Source organism: Chenopodium album, chromosome 1 (genome assembly GCF_948465745.1).
Source record: "Chenopodium album chromosome 1, dcCheAlbu1.1, whole genome shotgun sequence".
NCBI lineage: Eukaryota > Viridiplantae > Streptophyta > Magnoliopsida > Caryophyllales > Amaranthaceae > Chenopodium > Chenopodium album.
The window spans coordinates 7047515-7068256 of NC_137834.1; the positions used below are offsets into that span (position 1 = coordinate 7047515).

Sequence of the window (20742 nt, forward strand, 5' to 3'; positions counted from 1 at the left end):
GCTTGGCTACCCCCTCGGCCTGCCAGCACATCCCCTCGACTTGCCTGGCTACTCCCTTAGCATACCTAGCCGAAGCCATGCTTCTATCAACCGCCTCGGCATACCTAGCCGAGGGCTATGCCTCTAGCTATCATCTTCTCGATATGCCTAGTCGGGGGATATGCTTCTATTAACCATCTCGGCATGCCTAGTTGAGGGTTATGCTTCTATCGTCTCCTCGGCTTTCTCGGCATGCCTAGCCGAGGGCTATGCCTCTACCATCTCCTCGGCATGTCTAGCCTAGGGATATGCTTCTTTCAACCCCTGTTGAAGGTTATGCTTCCATTATCTCCTCAACATCCTTAGCCGGGGGCTATTCTTCTATCAACCTCCTCGGCATGCCTTGTCGAGGGCTATGCCTCTATCGTCTCCTTGGCATGCCTAGCCGAGGGCTATGCTTCTATCATCCCCTCGACATGCCTAGCCGAGGGATATGCTTCTATCAGGCCCTCGGCATGCCAAGCCGACTTAACATGCCTAGCTAAGAGTAATGCTAAGGTGCAAGCATCCCTTTTGAAGATGAACTTTACAAGATCAAGGAGGTCATTCACTCGAGGGTCTTCCACTCACAAGTTCCAAATAGAAAGGTCCTCAGCTATCCTTCCCCATCTATCATGAATATCTACAAGGTGGAGCCTGCAACCGATATGCTTGGAATGCGGACTTAAGACGTTGTGTCTGAGCAACTTCTCAAATGACAATGATGCCCTAGGGGCAATAAGAGCTTATACTAGAAGATATTTCTTTTTATAGTCCATCATTTTCATTTTTCGAGTTGGTTATCTACATAGCTGCCTAAAGCTCTAAAATCTTAGGAATTCATTATCTTCTCAAAAAGCACCGGGCTTTCCTTCATACAAGACACCCCGGGTCGCTAACTAACGTTATCAATAACAAGTTTGTTCCAATGTTTGGGGCAAGATGCTAGCTTATACTCAATGTCTGAGATAGTGTCCTGGCGAATCACTTAAATAACAAATAGCTCGTTTAGCCCTCAGCCTATCCTAAAAGATGGGATACCCCAGCTCTCATACATCTTTAACTTTGGGCTCCATTAGCCCCTCATCCTATCCCAAAAGTTGGGATAGCCTACCTATTATACATCTAAAACTTAGGGTTCGTTCAACCCTCGGCCTATCCCAAAAGTTGGGATAACCTACATCTCATACATATAAAACAAGGGGCTCGTTTAGCCCTCAAACTATCTCAAGATTTGGGATAACATACTTCTCCTCGGCCTATCCTAAAAGTTGGGATAGCCTAGCTCTCATACATATATAACAAGGGGCTCGTTTAGCCCTCAACCTATCTCAAAGATTTGGGATAACGTACTTCTCCTCGGCCTATCCTAAAAGTGGGGATAGTCTAGCTCTCATACATATATAACAAGGGGCTCGTTCAGCCCTCAAACTATCTCAAGATTTGGGATAACATACTTCTCCTCGGCCTATCCTAAAAGTTGGGATAACCTAGCTCTCATACATATATAACAAGGGGCTCGTTTAGCCCTCAACCTATCTCAAAGATTTGGGATAACGTACTTCTCCTCGGCCTATCCTAAAAGTTGGGATAGTCTAGCTCTCATACATATATAACAAGGGGCTCGTTTAGCCCTCAATCTATCTCAAGATTGGGGATAATGTACTTCTCCGTCCCTAGCCTATCCCTATGATTGGAATAGCATACCTCTCATCAAGCACACCCCGGGGACTAGCTTCTACAACATCAACAAAATTCAAAAGTTAGAAATAATCATCAAGCTTCAATTAGGAGAAAAATAATTATCTTGGGTTTGTGACAAACTCAAAAACAAGGCATACCCCAGGCTCTCAGCGTCGCTATCTAAGGCTCAGCTCCCGTCTTATCTATATCACCCCTCAACCTTGGGTAATTTTTAGCAAAGAGAATGCATGCCGAGATCTTGGCTAATAGAGACCCAGCTCGAGCACGCTCTTGATACTTGAAGCTAGGCCCTCGGCCTAGAGGAGGCCTCAACATGACAAGTCAAGCCCATCGGCATCTCCTAGCCTAAAGTTGGCTCTTTACTCCCTCCACTCGGCCTATTCAATCACTCTCTCAACTTGGCCTCCCTCCGCTCGGCCTATTAAGTCACTCTCTCAACTTGGCCTCCCTCCACTCGGCCTATTAAGTCACTCTCTCAGCTTGGCCTCTATCTGCTTGGCCTATTCATCACTCTCTCATCTTGGCCTCCCTCCGCTCGGGCTATTCAATCACTCTCTCAACATCGCCTCCCTCCACCCGAGGTATAAAGTTCTTGGGGTTATTTTGAAAGAGTAACTCGACTTGGGGTATAAAGCTTCTTGACTTTTTATTTCTCAAAGTTTTACCTCCTGGGGGTGTAGGACACTTGTTTTTCAAGATACCTCCGCCTAAGGGTGTACAATACTTGGTTTATTTCTCAAGATACCTCCGCCTGAGGGTATAGGACACTTGGTTTATTTCTCAAGATACCTCCGCCTAAGGGTGTACAATACTTGGTTTATTTCTCAAGATACCTCCGCCTAGGGGTATATAATACTTGGTTTATTTCTCAAGATACCTCCGTCTGGGGGTTAAACCACTTGGTTTATTTCTCAAGATACCTCCGCCTAGGGGTATATAATACTTGGTTTATTTCTCAAGATACCTCCGTCTGGGGGTTAAAGCATTTGGTTTTGTTGTCAAAGCACCTCCGCCCAGGGTACAAAGTCTCTTGGGTTTTTATTCTCAAAGTTCCTCCGGCCAGGGTACAAAAGTTCTCGGACTTCAGAAATTCCGAGAGCTAGGGGTAGCAACACCCCGGAGAGCATGCCCTCTTCTCACCTTCGCTCACTCCTTCCTCACCTAGGGGTGACAATCAAACTACCTTAACACCCCGGAGAGCATGCCCTCTTCTCACTCTCACTCAATACTCCCTCACCCCGGGGTGTAGCTCCCTCACCCCGGGGTATGGCTCTCCCTCTCACCCAATACTCCCTCACCCCGGGGTATAGCTCCCTCACCCCCGGGGTATAGATCTCCCTCTCACTCAATATTGCTCCCTCACCCCGGGGTAGCACACTCAATATTGCCTCACCCCGGGGTAACACCTAGCTAAGCTCAAAAATCACCAAGTTAAACCCCTCGGCAAGGCGCGTCCCTCGGGGTAGTCCCATCTCTCTCTCTCTCTCTTTCCCGCGTCTTACTCTCTCATCTCTCAGCATTCACTCGCAAAATCCCAAAAACATCATAAGTAAAAAGCTCAAGGCTCCTAGTGACCTTTACACTCTCTTTCCTCGGCAAGACGGGCCATCAGTGCGCCAGGCACCCCTTCGGCTCGCACAGCAGTCCCTCGGCCTGACAATCACCCCTTCGGCCTGAGAGGTGACTCCCTCAAACTCTCTCTCTCTTGCATCTTGCCTCACGCAATTAAATCACGAGTTAAACCCCTCATAATTCCCTCTTCCCCGGGGTGGTCCTCGGTCAAGCAGGCCTCCCGCGTGCTAGGAACCAACCTCGGCGCGCCAGCACCCCCTTGGCACGCCGCACACCCCTCGGCCAGGGCAGCAGCTCCCTCGGCCTGCCCAGCACTTCTCACCTCCCCCACCTCTTCTCTTACTCCCCTCACCTTGGCTTTCCCTTACTCACTCCTTCTCCTCGGCATCTCAAAAATCCCCAAAAATTGCCAAGTTAAATCTCTCGGAACTCCCAGCTATTCTCCCTCACCTCGGCCTTTTCGCTCGGCCAAGCAGGCCCTCGGCGCGCCATCGCCCCCTTCGGCCTGCACCGTACCCCTCTAGGCATAGCCGAGAGACCCTCGCATCCCTCAACTCTCGTTCTCACTTAGGCTGACTCTCCCTCGGCCTAACACACCCTTTCGACCTTCCTCCTATCTTCCCTCAACTAAAAAATAAAAATAAAAAAATCGCACCAGATAACAATTCCTCACAACCCAAGCTCTCATAACTGCCCTCACCTAAGCCTAACCGAAACCCAAAGAACACCCATAGCCAAAATTCGAAAGCAGCAAGTCCAAAATTCGAAAATCACCAAGAAAAATCCTTAATTTCGGCTGGGCATAGCCATTCTACCCCGGAGTTAAATCAATTTCAAGTTCATATATGTATACCCTTAGGTAAATTCAAAATTCACATAAAATTGCAAGTACATAAACACCTAGGCATGCTTTCGGATCTACAAATTCGAATCAAAAGTGAAGAATTTTCACATACCTCTTGAAGATCTTGATGAACTTGGATGAACTTAGTGATGTAAACTCAAATGATGTGACTTGAACACTCAAACTCTCAAGAACTTGGGAAAAATTGGAGAAGGATTTTTAAGATTTTCTCTAAGGCAAGTGATGAGTGAGAAACAAATGCAAGTACAATGGGAGTTCATATGTTCAAGCTAAGGAGATGACAACTCTTCAAAACCCTGGTTCAAATGGGCCTAAGTGATGCTTGAGCCCAGAAAGTCACCATTGAAGGATTAAGCTTAATTTCAAGCTTAATTAATGTTGAATCATCATCAGCTTATCTCTAAAAGTCTCAAGGGTAGTAAAAAATGGAGACAAGACATGCCTTCAGCAAAATTCATAAAGCTCAGGCCGAAGAAAATATTCCGAAAGAGGAAATTTCATCAGTTACCCCTAAGCCATCATCAGGCTTAGCTCTCAAAACTGCTCGATCATCTAAACTAAAGTACCTTCAATGCATTGCTTGGGGCTGGTTTTTCACCCTTGCAAGTCGCTTGGGGCTCATTTTAGCCCTCAGGTACCCTTGGGGCTCGTTTTAGCCCTCAGGTACGCCTCGGGATTTACTTCAGCATATGTGACAACTTCCCTCATCTCTATTCCGCGTGATATCCGAACTTCATGCGATCTCGTTCCCACATCACGCGTGGGGCTAAATGTTTGGGCATAGTCCATTGTCCTAAGCCCAGTGACCTGGAATTACGAAAATACCCCTCCATGATCCAACCCATCATTAGTCAGAGCAATTCAAAGTACGGATTTACCCCTAATCTGTCCAATTAAGTACAGCTTCTGCCACCTGAAAGTACATCTATAAATAGCTCTCCAATCATTGATGATGGTAACTTTTTCCTAATTCTCTAATCTTCTCTCTCTACTTTCTCTCTCTAAAGTACTCTTTCTCTCTCTAGAAAGTACATTTGCTGACTTAAGCATCGGAGGGGCTTTCCCGGGTCACACCCCCGGGGCAGTTAACCTTCTTTCTCTTTTGCAGGCCTAACTCTCGGACAACCAGGCATAGCTGAGGGAAATTCGGACATACATTGGACATAGTTCTAGTACATCTTGATTACCCTTACTACCCTAAGACTCCCAGGAGCATTCTATTTCCAGAAACAATTTTGATTTTCTGCTTTTTTTTTTTTTTTTTTTTTTTTTTTTTTTTTTTGTGGAGTAATTTTTGAACTCTTTTCGTTTTTTTAGTTCCTTGTTTAATATAAGGTGTAATTGAATTTTTTGAATTGGATTGTAATGAGAGCTAGTAATTGCGCCCAAAATCCAAATGAATCAAGTTATAAAATCGGTCTTTAAAAAAAAAAACATGTACGTACTAAAGCTATGTTTAGGTCACATTATTTATGATGATATCAACCTCAAAAAAAAAAAATATATATATATATATATATATATATATATATATATGTTTAGGTCACATTATTTATGATGATATCATATATATATATATATATATATATATATATATATATATATATATATATATATATATATATATATATATGATTATATCATATTACTCCGTAGATCATTTTATTTGCATGTTATTGTTGGATATCTTTATTTCGTAATTTAACAAATGATGAAAATTTCATTTTTGGAAAATAAATGACATATCATTTGATTGATTTTTAATCTGAGGATTTGTTAAAAATTAGGTCAAAGTTTGGTAGTACATAGTGTAAATTTAAATTTTTTTACACCAAATTAAATGAGTAGTGATGATAAAACAATCTTATCCCTAACTTTTTCTTAAAAAAAATGAGATAAATCTTATAAATAGTAGTTTTTGAACAATTATAACCTCTAAAATGTTTATTTACTTTATTACCTCCATTAATAGTATGTAACTTTTTTTTAAGCTTTTAAGAATAGTTTGCGGACATTTAAACCCCTAAAAATATTTGTTTACATGTTTTTCATCATTAAGGCAATCAACAAATAAAGTTGTTACGTAAGACCAAACTGAAAAAGTTTCCCGAATATTGCTAGTTATGACGCGCATTGTGCGCGTTAGCTGTCCTAAAATTTTAAAAAAACTGTGATTTAGGGTCTGTTCTCATTGACTGAACTGAACTGAGCTAAACTTATTAGAGCTGAACTGAACTAAACTTATTAGAGTTGAACTGAACTGAACTGAAATGAATATTTTATAAGAGAAGAAAATTAGGAGTTGAACTGAACTGAACTTATTAGAGCTGAAACGAAAATAATCGTATCAGAACAGACATTAAGCATCTGTTCACATTTATTGAACTGAGCTGAACTGAACTGAAGTGAGCTGATATGAATATTTTCTAAGAAAAGCAAATTATGAGCTTAACTAAACTGAACTGAATTGATTGGAGTTGAAATGAACTGAACTGATTGGAGCTAAACTGAACTGAACTGAACTGAAATTAAGTTGAAGTAAACAGGGCCCTAATAATTAGTAGTGATTTTGATAGCGTATATAAACTTAATTCTACGCATCCTCCTCACTCATTTCTTAACATCCGGAAAGACTATCAAGAGTATAAACCCACGCCAGTAGGTAGTAGATAATGATATCTAAAAAAAATACGTAGAATTCTCTAATATCTACTTCACAAATAATACAAAAAAGTACTACCTCCGTTTCACATTTTTTGCAACTTTGAAGGGTGCACGGACTTCTAGACAAAATTTGTTTGTGAGTGTAAAATAGAGAGAGAAAAATAATAATGCATGTGATGAGGAGAGAGAAAGAGAGAAATGACAACCTATAAAGGAAAGAAAACATTAGTTGCAAATATGTGTAGCATCCATTTTTGGCAAAAGTTGCAAAAAATATGAAACAGAGGTAGTACATTAAATTGTACTTCTTCCGTTTTTAAATACTTGCTCCACTTTACTTTTCTGGCCGTTTTTAAATAATTGCTCCATTTCCTTTATTGGAAAGCTTTTACAATATTTACGGAGTAATTCATTTCTCACATAGTAAAGACTAAATACGGTCCCTAAACTATCGTATTTGTACTGTTTTAGTCCCTCTAAACTATTTTGTACCCTTTTAGTCCCTCAACCACTTTCTTTGGTGTTTGTCGGCCAAAAGTTTAGGGACCTAGCCTAGTCAGCAAAAGTTGATGGACCATGACTCATTTTTTTTTTAAATTTTTCTTTTTTTTTTTCTTGAGAATTTATTAAAAAAATGAATCTTTTAATTATTTGTTCAAAAATTAATAATAAAAAACCAGCCACCCTTTAAAAAGCCCAGCCATCCTCCCCCTACTCCTGCCGGAAGCCGGCGCCGGCGACCACACCTACTCCCTTTCCCCCACCTACCAGCCACACCCATCACACGCACCACCATCACCATAAAAATTCAACAAACTCCACTAATCAATTGATCATACAAATCAAAACCCCTAATTTATCACAAAATCATGAATTCAACCCAAACTATTCAACAAATTGGGCAAAATCGTACCATTTTTCGCCAATTCTGCAAGCCACCACAAATCATAATTAAGAAAATCATTTTTTGCCAAAATCATACCACCAACAACACTACCCAAATAATTAAAAAAAATCCACTACTAAAATTCAGCCAAATTGCGACCGCCTCAAACGGTCGCGGAAAATAGCAAAAACAGTCGCAAAACATAATTACGACCGTCAACGGTCGTAACATGGCGGTCGTTATTCTCTTGGTCGCAAAAAAAAAAAATTACGACCGTTTGACGGTCGCAGATTTTTTGCGACCGTTTGTACTATTTTCAACGACCGTTAAGAAAACGGTCGCAAATATTAATAATTGCGACCGCTTTATGAAACGGTCGCAAATCTTGAAATTAGCGACCGTCATAAGCGGTCGCTAAAAGTTTAAAAAAAAAACAAAAAAAAGGAAAACAGACCCACCACCCACTCACCCTTGGCCCAGATCCACCGAAACTAGATCCCACCTACCCAAGCCACCACCACTGCCCACCCTAAACAACCACTATCCGCCGCCCTCTACCCACCACCACCTTTGCCCACCTTCAACCATCAATACCCACCACCACCCACCCACCCTTAACCCCAAAAAACCTAAATTTATCAAAAAAATCAACCCAGAAATTGAACCAACAAAAACATCCAATTAAACCAACAAAAACAACCCATATAATTTCGAACAAATTTACAAAAATCAAACAAAAATCGAAATAAAATGCACAAAAATTAAATAAAATTAGCAAAAAATACGAACACAAATCAAACCCACAAACACTAAGCACAATTTGAACAAAAATTCAACTAAAAAAAACCCTCAAAAATTCGAACAATCACACAATTTCGACAAAAATCGAACCACTATTTGAACAAAATCAACAAAAATTTGAACCAAAACTCAAACAAAAACACACAAAAATCGAACCAAAACTCAAACAAAAATAAAACAACAAAAATATAATAAAAATTCAGAGAAGAAATACGTACCTTTCACAAAACTTCTTCCTCTTTAGGTTTATATGGTCAAATTCGACCATAAAAACTCCAGATCTGGAATTTTTATGGTTGAATTTGACCATTAATACCAAACTTTGACGAAAATACAACACCACAATTCATTAGTTGACATAAATACTAAGAAAAAGATAAAATGAAGAAGAAACAAAGATGGAGGAAGGTGAGGAAAGAGAACGAGAAGGAGAAGAGGAAAGAGTACGGGAGGAAATTTAGAGAAAGAGAAAGAGAATTAGAGAGAGGAGGAACGTGAGAAGGAAATAGAGGAAATACGAAAATGAAGGAGTAGCGGCTGTGAAAATATTAGGGTTAGGGTGAGTTTCAATCTCTTTTATACCCTATTTTTTTAAAAAAAAAAAATAAATAAATACGACCGCTAAAACGGTCGCAAAATTAGAAATCTGCGACCGTTTTAGAGGCGGTCGCAGATTCTGACATTTACGACCGTCTCTTTGACGGTCGCAGATTATGACATTTACGACCGTCTCTTTGATGGTCGCAGATTAAGACATTTACGACCGTCTTTGACGGTCGCAGATTATGACATTTACGACCGTCTCTTTGACGGTCGCTGATTATGACATTTACGACCGTCTTTGACAGTCGCAAACGATTTAATTTAATTTAGAATTATTTTTAATTGTTCAAACATCCTAGCGACCGTCTAAAAGGCTAAAAACGGTAGCAAAACGGTCGTAAATTTGCGACCGTTGTCAAAGCAGTCGTAATATTGCGATCGCATAAAAAACGGTCGCAAATTTCATAATTTGCGACTGTTTTTCAGACGGTCGTAGAAATACGGTCGCAATTTAGCCGAATTTTAGTAGTGATCCCCACCCTAACCCTAAACCCGCCTAAGCCTACACTCTACAGCCACCACCACCAGCACAACACGCACCACCACCAGCACCATCACACACGCACAGCCACACCCACCACACGCACCACTAGCACCATCACTACCCAAAAAATTAAAAAAAAATTCCTCAACGTACTTTATGAAATCTTCAACGTTTGGTTTATATGGTTAAATTTGACCATGAAAACCCCAGATCTGGAGTTTTCATGGTCGAATTCGACCTAAAAACCCATTAATTGATAGTGGTCGAATCCTATCAAAAGCCCTGGGGTGGGTGGCGCTGGACTTCAAAAACCAAGGAGAGAGAATAATGAGAAGGGAGGAGGGAGGCGGAGATGATGAGAGAGACCGAAGGGAGGAGGGAGGCGGAGATCAGAGAGAAAGAAACTGAGGAGATGGAGATGGAGATGGAGATGGTCGCAGATTAAGACATTTACGACCGTCTTTGACGGTCGCAGATTATGACATTTACGACCGTCTCTTTGACGGTCGCTGATTATGACATTTACGACCGTCTTTGACAGTCGCAAACGATTTAATTTAATTTAGAATTATTTTTAATTGTTCAAACATCCTAGCGACCGTCTAAAAGGCTAAAAACGGTAGCAAAACGGTCGTAAATTTGCGACCGTTGTCAAAGCAGTCGTAATATTGCGATCGCATAAAAAACGGTCGCAAATTTCATAATTTGCGACTGTTTTTCAGACGGTCGTAGAAATACGGTCGCAATTTAGCCGAATTTTAGTAGTGATCCCCACCCTAACCCTAAACCCGCCTAAGCCTACACTCTACAGCCACCACCACCAGCACAACACGCACCACCACCAGCACCATCACACACGCACAGCCACACCCACCACACGCACCACTAGCACCATCACTACCCAAAAAATTAAAAAAAAATTCCTCAACGTACTTTATGAAATCTTCAACGTTTGGTTTATATGGTTAAATTTGACCATGAAAACCCCAGATCTGGAGTTTTCATGGTCGAATTCGACCTAAAAACCCATTAATTGATAGTGGTCGAATCCTATCAAAAGCCCTGGGGTGGGTGGCGCTGGACTTCAAAAACCAAGGAGAGAGAATAATGAGAAGGGAGGAGGGAGGCGGAGATGATGAGAGAGACCGAAGGGAGGAGGGAGGCGGAGATCAGAGAGAAAGAAACTGAGGAGATGGAGATGGAGAGGAGAGAGAATGAGAAGAGGAGGCTGGGTTTTAAAAAAATAATTAAAAGATTCATTTTTTTAAATAAATTCTTAAGGAAAAAAAAGAAAAAAAAAATGAGTCATGGTCCCTAAACTCTTGCTTAGTCATCAAAGTCCCTCAACTTTTGGCTGACAAACACCGAAGAAGGTGGTTGAGGGACTAAAAAGACACAAAATAGTTTAGAGGGACTAAAACGGCACAAATACGATAGTTTATGGACCGTATTTAGTCTTTACTCATTTCTCACACTTAGTAGACCCAACATAATACTTTCTCTCCTCCTATTCTTCCACTACTTGTGTTTTTTATAATTTTTTATCCTCTCCACTACCCAATTACCTCCATATTTTATTACTTTCTACAATTTCTCCTAAAATTTTGTGCATGGAAAAATGAAGCAATTATTTAAAAACGGAGGGAGTATTTCTTTGCAAATAATATATTGTTGTGACATACTGCATTAATGCAATTACATTCTAATTTCTATTTAAAGTTGGAGAAATAAATGATAAAAAAGTACATGAACTTGCTAGAAATCTTTACAAGTATATGAACACATGAAAATTTAGTGATCAATTAAACCATTTTACATTAATATTAGGTAAAACTAACATCATAAGCCTTCATACCATTAAGCTCAAAAACTCCAAAATGCTTCTCATACTCCTGTCCATCCTTCTCATTTTCATCAAACATATCAAACAAAAATACCTCCACTCCAACACCCGGCCTCATAGGAGTCCCAACATCTCCTCTAGCACGTCTAACAACATTCCCATTGTACATCCTAGCATTATCCGGGCTCGCGTCCTCGCCCCCACCCGTAGGCCACCCTGTCTCCGTCACCACAATTCGTACCCCAGGGAACCCCTCCCTCTCCATCGCTGCCACGAACGAGTCCAACGTGGCATCGAACAAGTTGTTATAGTACAACTCATTATCCAACATGTACCCTTGGGAGTTAAATAGGGCATAGTCTAGACCAATATCTTTTTTGTTGTTAATGTAACTAAAAAAAGGGTATATATTTACCATAAAAGGTGAATCATTTTGTTGTAAAAATTGTAACAAAGGGATCATTTGTTGCATAATTTCATTATTAAAACTCCCATTAGATGGAGGAAAAGACGTCCCAAGAACACACGCCGCGTGTGGGGTAGACAGTTTGATCATTTGATCTAAATTAAGGGTTTTTAAGGCTTGGTGAAGGTTCCAAATAGAAGGAACAACAAATGGTGTGTAATATGGATCTTTAACAAAAACTTCATTTCCAACTGCTAAGTATTTAATTTGGGTAGGTGGGAAATAGTCTAAAATGTTGGATTGAAGCCATTGTAAAGAAAATGTAACAGGGTTATTGGCTAAGGAAGGTAGTATTTCATTAGGGACACCTATCATTAGGTTGATCCCTGAGTCTGAGAATGATTGCAACACTTCTGGTGATGGTTTGAAGATTCGAACCGTTGGTATCGCGTTCGATTGGAGGAGGGAGACTATTGAGGATGGTGGTGGATGGTTGTCTGCTATATTTCCATAGCATATTCCAACTGGTGCAGCTGCAAGAACAGAGGAAATTTTATGATCAAAGAAATTTTACAGGTAAAAAAACTATAGAGGAATGTATCATTAGTATAAGTGTTAATTAGAATTATATTATATGCTTATTATATGGCAGTATGGACGTATGGTACTACAAAATTTTATTAAATTAAGCTATTATATTACTCCTTCCCTTGGGAATTAGTAGTCACGTTGCTGGTTCAATTACGCTATCAACCCAATAACATGACTATAATTCCAAAAGGAGGAAGTAATATTATTGTGTAACCGACTACCAAATGAGTCGTATGTGTTCACCATGAATTTTGTTAATTATTAAAGTATACAAAGTACAATTAAACCTACCACTTGAAGGTGAGAAAAGGAATAGGAAGAAAAGAAGTGATTTTAGTGAAGCTATAGAATAGTGGGATTTCATATTGATATTTGGAAAATTGAGATAATGGATAAAAAGAGGAGAACTTTAAAGATGGGAGATTAGAGAAAATTAGGGTGAAATTAGTTTATAAGTTTGGAAGAGGGTTCATTTTAGGTTAATAGTTTGGTATGAACAGTCAATTTTTTTTAAAAAAAATGGATCATGAATGATTAACTTTTTTACCTAGGGATCTGTTGTGATTTTCACTTTCATACAAACCAATGAAGATTTTTCTTTTTATTAAAAAAAATTGATTATTAGATTTTATTTTTTAATTCTAATTATTATAAGGTGAGCCTCTTTTCATCAACCTATGAGAGAAATAACTTTTGCATTGGTGCATGGTAATGGGTCGGTCAAATAAAGATTTTTGAACAAAAAAAAAAATGTACCTAATACTTTATCTCTTATTTTTATGAGGATCACCTACCAAGGTTAGCTATATGGTCTTTTTAGGTCTAAGTAGATTAGTGCATGTAAGTGGTGTGTTACTTTATAACTAGGAAACAAAAACACTTTGAACTTAAATTGTTGGCTTCCCTAGTATAAGTAAGTATCAAGGTTAATAACCAATGTTAGGATCTTAATACAAGCAAATTATAATCATGTCGAATTATCGGGTATTACACTTTCGTGACACAATTTGAGAATGGATGCTAGTGCAAATGTAAATTACTAGTACGACGTGTGTATAGTGTACCACATATGTCGTCGATGTGTGGGGTGCACCATGTGATGTTACGCAGTACACATCTCCGTGCACTATTCGAGTACTATATGTAAGCTTTAGCCGCACAAATTTATAATTAGAGAGGAAAAGAAAAGGCAGATTCTATGTAGTTTTGAAGCCTGTGGGGTTTATTACTGGGACCAAATAAATCTTATTACTGTGTAACTTGGACCAAAATTGACGATCAAACATAGCATGTAATGTGGACCAATATTTTGGAGGGCCGGCAAGCAACTGAAGCAACGAGCTAGACTTGCATTGCTTGACCTTTCAGAGTAGTCCTCATATGTCTTCATGTCCTGGCTTCCTGCTGTGTGGTACGGAGTAGTTTGGTAGAGATCGGAGTTGTATGTACTGTAAACGAGGTACTCTCTCTATTCCCTTTTGCCTCATTTGAAATATTCAATTTTAAAAGCGAAATAATTTAATTCAGAAGAATCTTTGATAAAAAAATAGTAGCGGATTTAGAAAGAAAAAAAAAAGTTATTATGGTCTAATAAATTTGATTTTTTAGGGTTAAAATAAACTAAAAATGTCAAAAATTCAAAATTATAACAAAATTCACAAAATCTTCATATACAAGCGGGATTAATTGACCTCACAAATGGGCAATGTAGCTCCGCCACCAATGCTGAAGGAAGGCTCACTTTAGGCGAACCTAATGATTAAAGTCACAAAACTTGAATGAATACTATCTAACATAATTTAGAGAATAGCATATAACAGAACTTAAACCTGAATCGTATCTCCCTGTTAGAAGGTGGTTCTTTTATCAGCCAAAAGTATCCTTTCAATCAAATAATAAGAATGAATAAACCAAGCTGGAACAATATAAATAAGATCAAGTGGAATATGTTGCAAGTTCAACTAAACTCGGTTATTATATAAAAGTAATATCTATATCTAAGTACATCTTAAATTATAATTATTAGCAAAATTAAGGTTCAATACAGTATGTTCGATCTAGTTTTTGAAAGGCCAATAATTTTCAGGCATTACGAGGTATATATTCGATTTGCCTAGTTACTTTATAATATGGATGCTTACTTTACTCAAGCAAACAATGTAACAGAATACTGAATTATATTGCTTTTGTATATGTGACTTTTGGCATGCTGGACCAGAACTATAGTATGTCCAAGTAACTTCCAGGATTGTGTTTGGTGCCTACATCTTTCCAACCATAAACACGTCAAAATCTTCTATATATCCGTGAATGATGCAGACATGTATAGGAGGAGAATCCAATCATATACAAATTTCCGACTATTGTAGTGTTTCATTGTAAAAAGGTACGTAGTTGAGTCGTTTACGTTTGATTTTAACATGTAACACATTGATTTGATAATGGCGGTATTAAGCAATCCTGATTTAATCCTTACTTCGAATTGGATTTTTTTTATTTGAAAGCATATTCAAAATCCTATAATAATTTTTATAAGAAAGTGCATCGTGTGATTTAATACAACGGATCTAGTATTTAGTCATGTGTGAAATGCATTACTATTCAGCTTGAGTGATTTAAATTCAAGTTAGTACAATATCTTATACTATGTCAAAATATAAATAGAATGAGAAACTTAAAACAAGACAATGATAATAAGTCAAGCCATCTAATACAACCAGCTAACAATTAACTCGCAAATTGCCATATAATCTATAGAGCCTAGCATGCAATTGCTAGTTTGCTAGTACCTAAAAATGTTACCTTACAAGTTTCTATGCCTTGAGGATAGAGCAGCCTGGATTCTTTCCTCATTATTGGAGGTAGTGATAGTAATAATGATTAAGCGATCAAAAATCCTAATTAACAAGTAATCATATCATAAAATTTAAGACAGATAAAATCAAATGAAAAAGGCCTACCACATTCTGTCAGAATCATTCTCTAGAAAAATAAAAGCAAAGAATAAAGATAAGAATTGATTATATTGTTCGGCGTGTTAAGTGTTCCCTTTTAGTAGGCAAAAGCAAATCTCTCAAAAGAATATTGTAATTTGTCACTGCCTCTAATTTAATTACTCCAATTTTTGTAATTTCCTTTTTTACTCAATTAAGTATGTATAAATCTATCTCTTTTTTGCCAATTATTTTCTTTTTGTTCAAATGAAAATTTGTGTGAATGTGTATATAGCCGTTAACGTCATGCATTAAACTTTAGCTCACACCACGCCAATTATTTTGACTTGCAACAAAAATAATTTGTTCCTTTAACATGATTTGATACCTTAATTGTCATTTTGTGTACAAGGAATGGAGTAGCCTAGTAATTAAGGACAATAAGAATGATGAAGTCACATCACCCAAGAGCTGAGTTCGTCTCCTTTCGATCTAAAACAACAGTTGGGGAAGGGAAGGTACGTAGAGAGCTACTTACGCGGTCTTGGGTTGAATCCTTGAGAGAAAGGTTAACTAAGGTTGATAATGTACTTCAATGCAAGACGTTAGTCAAACCATCAAGTGTTACTTTTCATAATTTACCCCGTGAAATTTTAAACATAATATTAACGGTTTGACATTGGTTAGCTACATTATATACGTGTGATAATCCTTAAAAAAAAATTTGATTTTATAATCGATCCACTATAGTCATGGTCTTTATAATATCTCCAGCTAAGAGCTAGAGACTAGGACATCATACATAAACATGAAAATCATGGACCCCTTAAGAAGCACTAATTCTAAAAAGCAAAAGTTAATGATCAATATGAACTTAAACAAACACTTTCTTGGGGACACACTTGAGAATGTGGCCATGGAAGGATAAAAATTATTGCTTTCTCTTCATAAAAAGCAGAAAAATCAGGAAAACTTGCCTAAGTATTCCTTCTATTCCGTAGTAAGGAATAATCTTTACTTAGCTTAGCTTCCCCCTTTTTTTTTTTCTTTATTAAAGAATAAAAGAAAAGAAAAGCAAATCATCTTAATAAGCTCCTCCTCTTTTTGAATTCAAAAAAATAAAAACCCTCTTATCATATCCACTTCTACAATATAAACCATAGCTTGTAAGAGACTATGCTTCTTGCTTTTGCTTAGCTTAGCTTCTCCTACATTGCTTCTATTCTCCCTTTAAAACATCCATTCGATCCTAAAACTCGGTCTCTTTCTGACATAAACTCGAAAACAAAATATCAATCACTCAAAAATGTCTGCTTCATTTCAAACGCTTCCAAACCCCGGACCACCCCAACAAGGCTCATTTCAAGCCGGGGTGGTCTACCCAACACCAACTACTACAACCTCTTCAATGGGAAGCAATGATCAAAACACGAGCCCGGATGATCATTCGAGTGGTTCCTTTGGGATGGTCTTTGTAGTCCTTGCTATCATTCTTGTAGTCTCAGCTGTTGCTTGTGTTTTAGGCCGGTTTTGTGGTAAGAAATCCGACAAGTCATCCAAAACCCATCACTCTAAAGGTGGTCATAAGGGGTCAAAGAAAGGTCATGGAAATAGTAGCCACAACATTAACCATGATCATATGATGATGAACCACCATCAAGGTGGTAATAATAACCACAAGGGCAGTGGCAAATCTAGCATTAATAATAGCAAGCAACACGGTGGAGGGAGGCCTAAGGACCGAGACCTTGAGTTTGGATACCGGTCTAAGGAAGGGGATATCATGATGGGATTTGACCCTAAGGCAAGGTCTATTCCTAGTGCTAAAGTTGCTAATAACAATGGAGACTTTCGAGTCGATAGCATGGGAAGAGGTATGGAGTCTCATCACCATGGAAACCCTAGAGACTTTCGAGTTGATAGCATGGGAAGAGGTATGGAATCTCATCACCAACATGGAAACCCTAGAGATTTTCGAGTTGATAGCATGGGAAGAGGTATGGAGCATCATCACCATGGAAACCCTAGAGATTTTCCTTAAATTTGGTAACTTAATTATCTTATTATTGAAGATCTCCTTCATAAACAACTTAATCATTTAATTATCTTTGCTTTTTTTTTTTTTAATTAGCTAGATTATGGTATGGTGGTTGAGGAGTGAAAATGTGTAATGGTATATTTTTCTATATATGACAAAGATTGTCATCTAAATTAAGTGACAGTGTATAATTAATCCGGGTTTGGAAGCAAAATTGCAAGGTCATTAACTAGTTATGTCAAATTTACTAATACTAATATGTAGTATGGACATGCTAGAAAATGTAGATCTTCAATAATCTAATTATTTATTTTGTACGGATGAAATTGAATATAGTTGTCATGTTTCTAATTTAAATAGAAATATCAATGTAATTATTGATTTTGGGCGTTTGGAACGTATGTACATCATCTTAGATTTAGCTCTTCATTTTGCTCTTGTGTAGCAAATTTTACAGTTAGATAATGAGCAATCTACTTAAACAAGTTAAGAAATTATGGTCTTATCTGTATTTACTATACTCATTTTTGCTTTTTGTTCTGAAAATCAATGTTATTTACCTTCGGAATTGAAAGAGTACATACGTGTCTTAACTACCAATTCAATAACCAAACATTTTATTGTCACAACTCACAAGTACAGAGTGATGTACGCCATAGTACTTCTTAATTTCATCTTGGTTAAAAAGGAAAAGAAAGTGATGAAGCCACTTGTTTAAATTGGGTTTTCATTGGATAAAACAAAAAAAATTGGTTTAATTTCTACTTGTACAATTTAATAAAGGAGATAAATAGAAATAAATGGTAGGATATTTTCTTTTTATAATTTACATTCTATTTTATTTATTTTTTGCACAATTTTTTTTTTTTTTTTTTTTGAGACGCATTTTTTACACTAATTTACATTCTACTATTTAATTACATATTGTTTTAATCCGTGTGTATATGTTAATAATAATCGGTTTGGTTAAAAAAAAAATGGACCGGACCACCCCAAGGCGGACGACCGGACCGATTTAATCGGTCCAATCTTCGATTCTTGAATTTTAAATTTTCCGGTATTCGGTCGGGTCTGTTCCAAAACCCTATAAAAACCGGTATTGGACCGGGCCAATTTTTTATTAAAAATATACGTGAAACCTTAAATAATGGTTAAGATTATCGTTAATAAGCTTAGAAAATTTTATAAGCTCTTTTGCACTAAGCATACAAAAGAAGACGTTAAAATATAGTTTTTCCTTTACTTTTTTTCGTGTTTTCCATAACTTTATTAAAAATTAGTTTTTTTTAAAAAAAAAAAAATTCTTAAATCAGTCCAAAGTTGTCCGATCTGGGTTTTGGACCGATTCTTTCAATCCGGTCCGCCAGGTTCGGTCCCAATTTAATCGGTTCGATCTTTGGTTTTTAAAATTCTAATTTTCGGTTTTCGGTTCGATCATAAACCGATGAACAACCCTAACTGCAATTACTTAATATCGTCCACATTTAATATATTTGTTTTTGCTTGTATTCCCTCTTTATGTTCTCTTACACATATTCTTCATCAACCACCACCACCCCAGCCAACAAAACCACCATGAATAGATTAATTCTTGAATGATTGGATAATTTTATAAGGACTTAAATTCCAAAGGAGCGACAATTGCTTTTGATTAATGTGGGGCTAGAAACTTTAACATTCCACCAATTTCTCCCGGCTTTACTCAATTGGGCTTTTATCATTAAGGTGTTGGATGTAGCTTAGCCAGCAATTATTACATGGCCAATTTAGTGATCCCAGCTAATACAAGATTCTATCAATAGAATATGTGCCACTTTTCCTATATTTGAAGACTATAATACTTAAGTACACTAGTTTGTTAAGAGGTTATTTTATATCGTTTCATCTCATAATACAGTTCGTAATTTTATTTGGTTCCTTAGACCATTAATGTTTTTATTTGCAACTAAAATTAAACTCGTAACAAATAGACATTATAGAGCGCTTTGTATTGAGATGAATCTAACACTATCTCTCGCATAATCATATATTTCATATACGTAGTACATGTAATACATCAATGAGAATTATTAGTCAAGGAATCAAGGTTTTGCTAGTCCTTTGCAAATTTGCAATTAGTTGCTTAATTTAGGCCCATTATTAATGAAAGGCCAGAAATGGGAAAGTTTGTAAGCACAAAAGAAGAAAGAAGACAGCTAGATATTCTCTCTCAGACTATTAAGATGTACTGTGATACTCAATCTTCCAACCCCATATCATCATGATGTAATATTTCATGCCAAATTTACAGAAAACTTGTCAGTTTCACTCTCTTTTTCAAATTAAGGACTACGATTTTTTAAGTACAAAAATTGTTACCAAATTAACCAATCAAAATTGCAGCACACTAATTTGGTATTTCAGTTGGTTTAATTCCAACCTGTATTAATGTGTTTTAGCCATAACATGTATGAATTTGACTCGATATAGACCCGAACTAAATCTAACATGGCTAATTTGTTTGGTGGTTCTTGAACTAGACTACAAGTCTACAACACATAAATTACGACTAATTTTGTGGTCACCAATTAAATCAAACATGGTGTTTAAATGGCAACAATTGTTGATTATTACGAGTATTTGTGAACGAAATACGAGTATTTTTTCTCACGTTTGAGCACAAAGCCACTTATTTTAGCAAAGCCCAACATGACATGAGCACGACTCATTGTCAAGATTGGGCCATACTCCTATAGTTTATTACTTGTATTTATTAATTTTACACATTTTAAATTTAATGAAACATTGAAACCTATATTTTGTTATTTATTTATTTGTTACTCCGTATTATCGTTTCTTTGTGACTTCGTATATGCTAACACAAATCATCAAGAAATATCACAAAATTTTAAGAAACTGATACAATTTTGAAACAAGTGGTTTACTTCATAAAGTTATAAATATATCTAGCTACACAAAAATGAAATTAAATTAAAAAAAAAACTACACAATTCCAATATTGTTTAGCCCTATTCTAAGATCCTATCCTAATTCCTAAACCTAGTTTTATTCAAGTCTATACCAATATTAATCACCCATAATCCACCATTAATATCAAAATTTACCCCTTCCATTAACAGTAACACTCCACCAAAAAAAAAAAAAAAAAAAAAAAAAAAAACTTTCCAAAAATAGCCATATCCAAAAGATTCCAGACTCCCTTCTTCCTTGTCTTGTAACAGTGTACTACCACAACAGTGGTCCATACAACGCGCCATTTTCAGGCGCGTAAATCTCACGCTTCTCCCGCATGCTACGAGCTACAATCCTCTGCATCACACCTCACAGTAATTAC

At 37.3% G+C, this 20742-nt stretch overlaps 1 protein-coding gene across 1 annotated transcript; it reads right to left on the bottom strand.

Moving 5' to 3' along the window:
- Positions 1 to 11420: 11420 nt before the first annotated feature.
- LOC145642197 (glucan endo-1,3-beta-glucosidase-like) lies at positions 11421 to 12801 on the bottom strand. The gene is made up of 2 exons (XM_081693333.1): positions 12729 to 12801; positions 11421 to 12379 (listed from the first exon to the last, which is right to left on the bottom strand). Exons 1-2 carry the CDS (start codon positions 12799 to 12801, stop codon positions 11421 to 11423), a joined length of 1032 nt encoding a protein of 343 aa, XP_081549459.1.
- Positions 12802 to 20742: the final 7941 nt, after the last annotated feature.

Excerpts from the sequence above, each read along its gene's own strand:
- LOC145642197 (XM_081693333.1), bottom strand. The coding sequence starts at position 12,801 with ATGAAATCCCACTATTCTATAGCTTCACTAAAATCACTTCTTTTCTTC. Across the intron at positions 12,380-12,728 it reads CCTTTTCTCACCTTCAAGTG|CTGCACCAGTTGGAATATGC; the intron begins GTAGGTTTAATT and ends CTGTTCTTGCAG.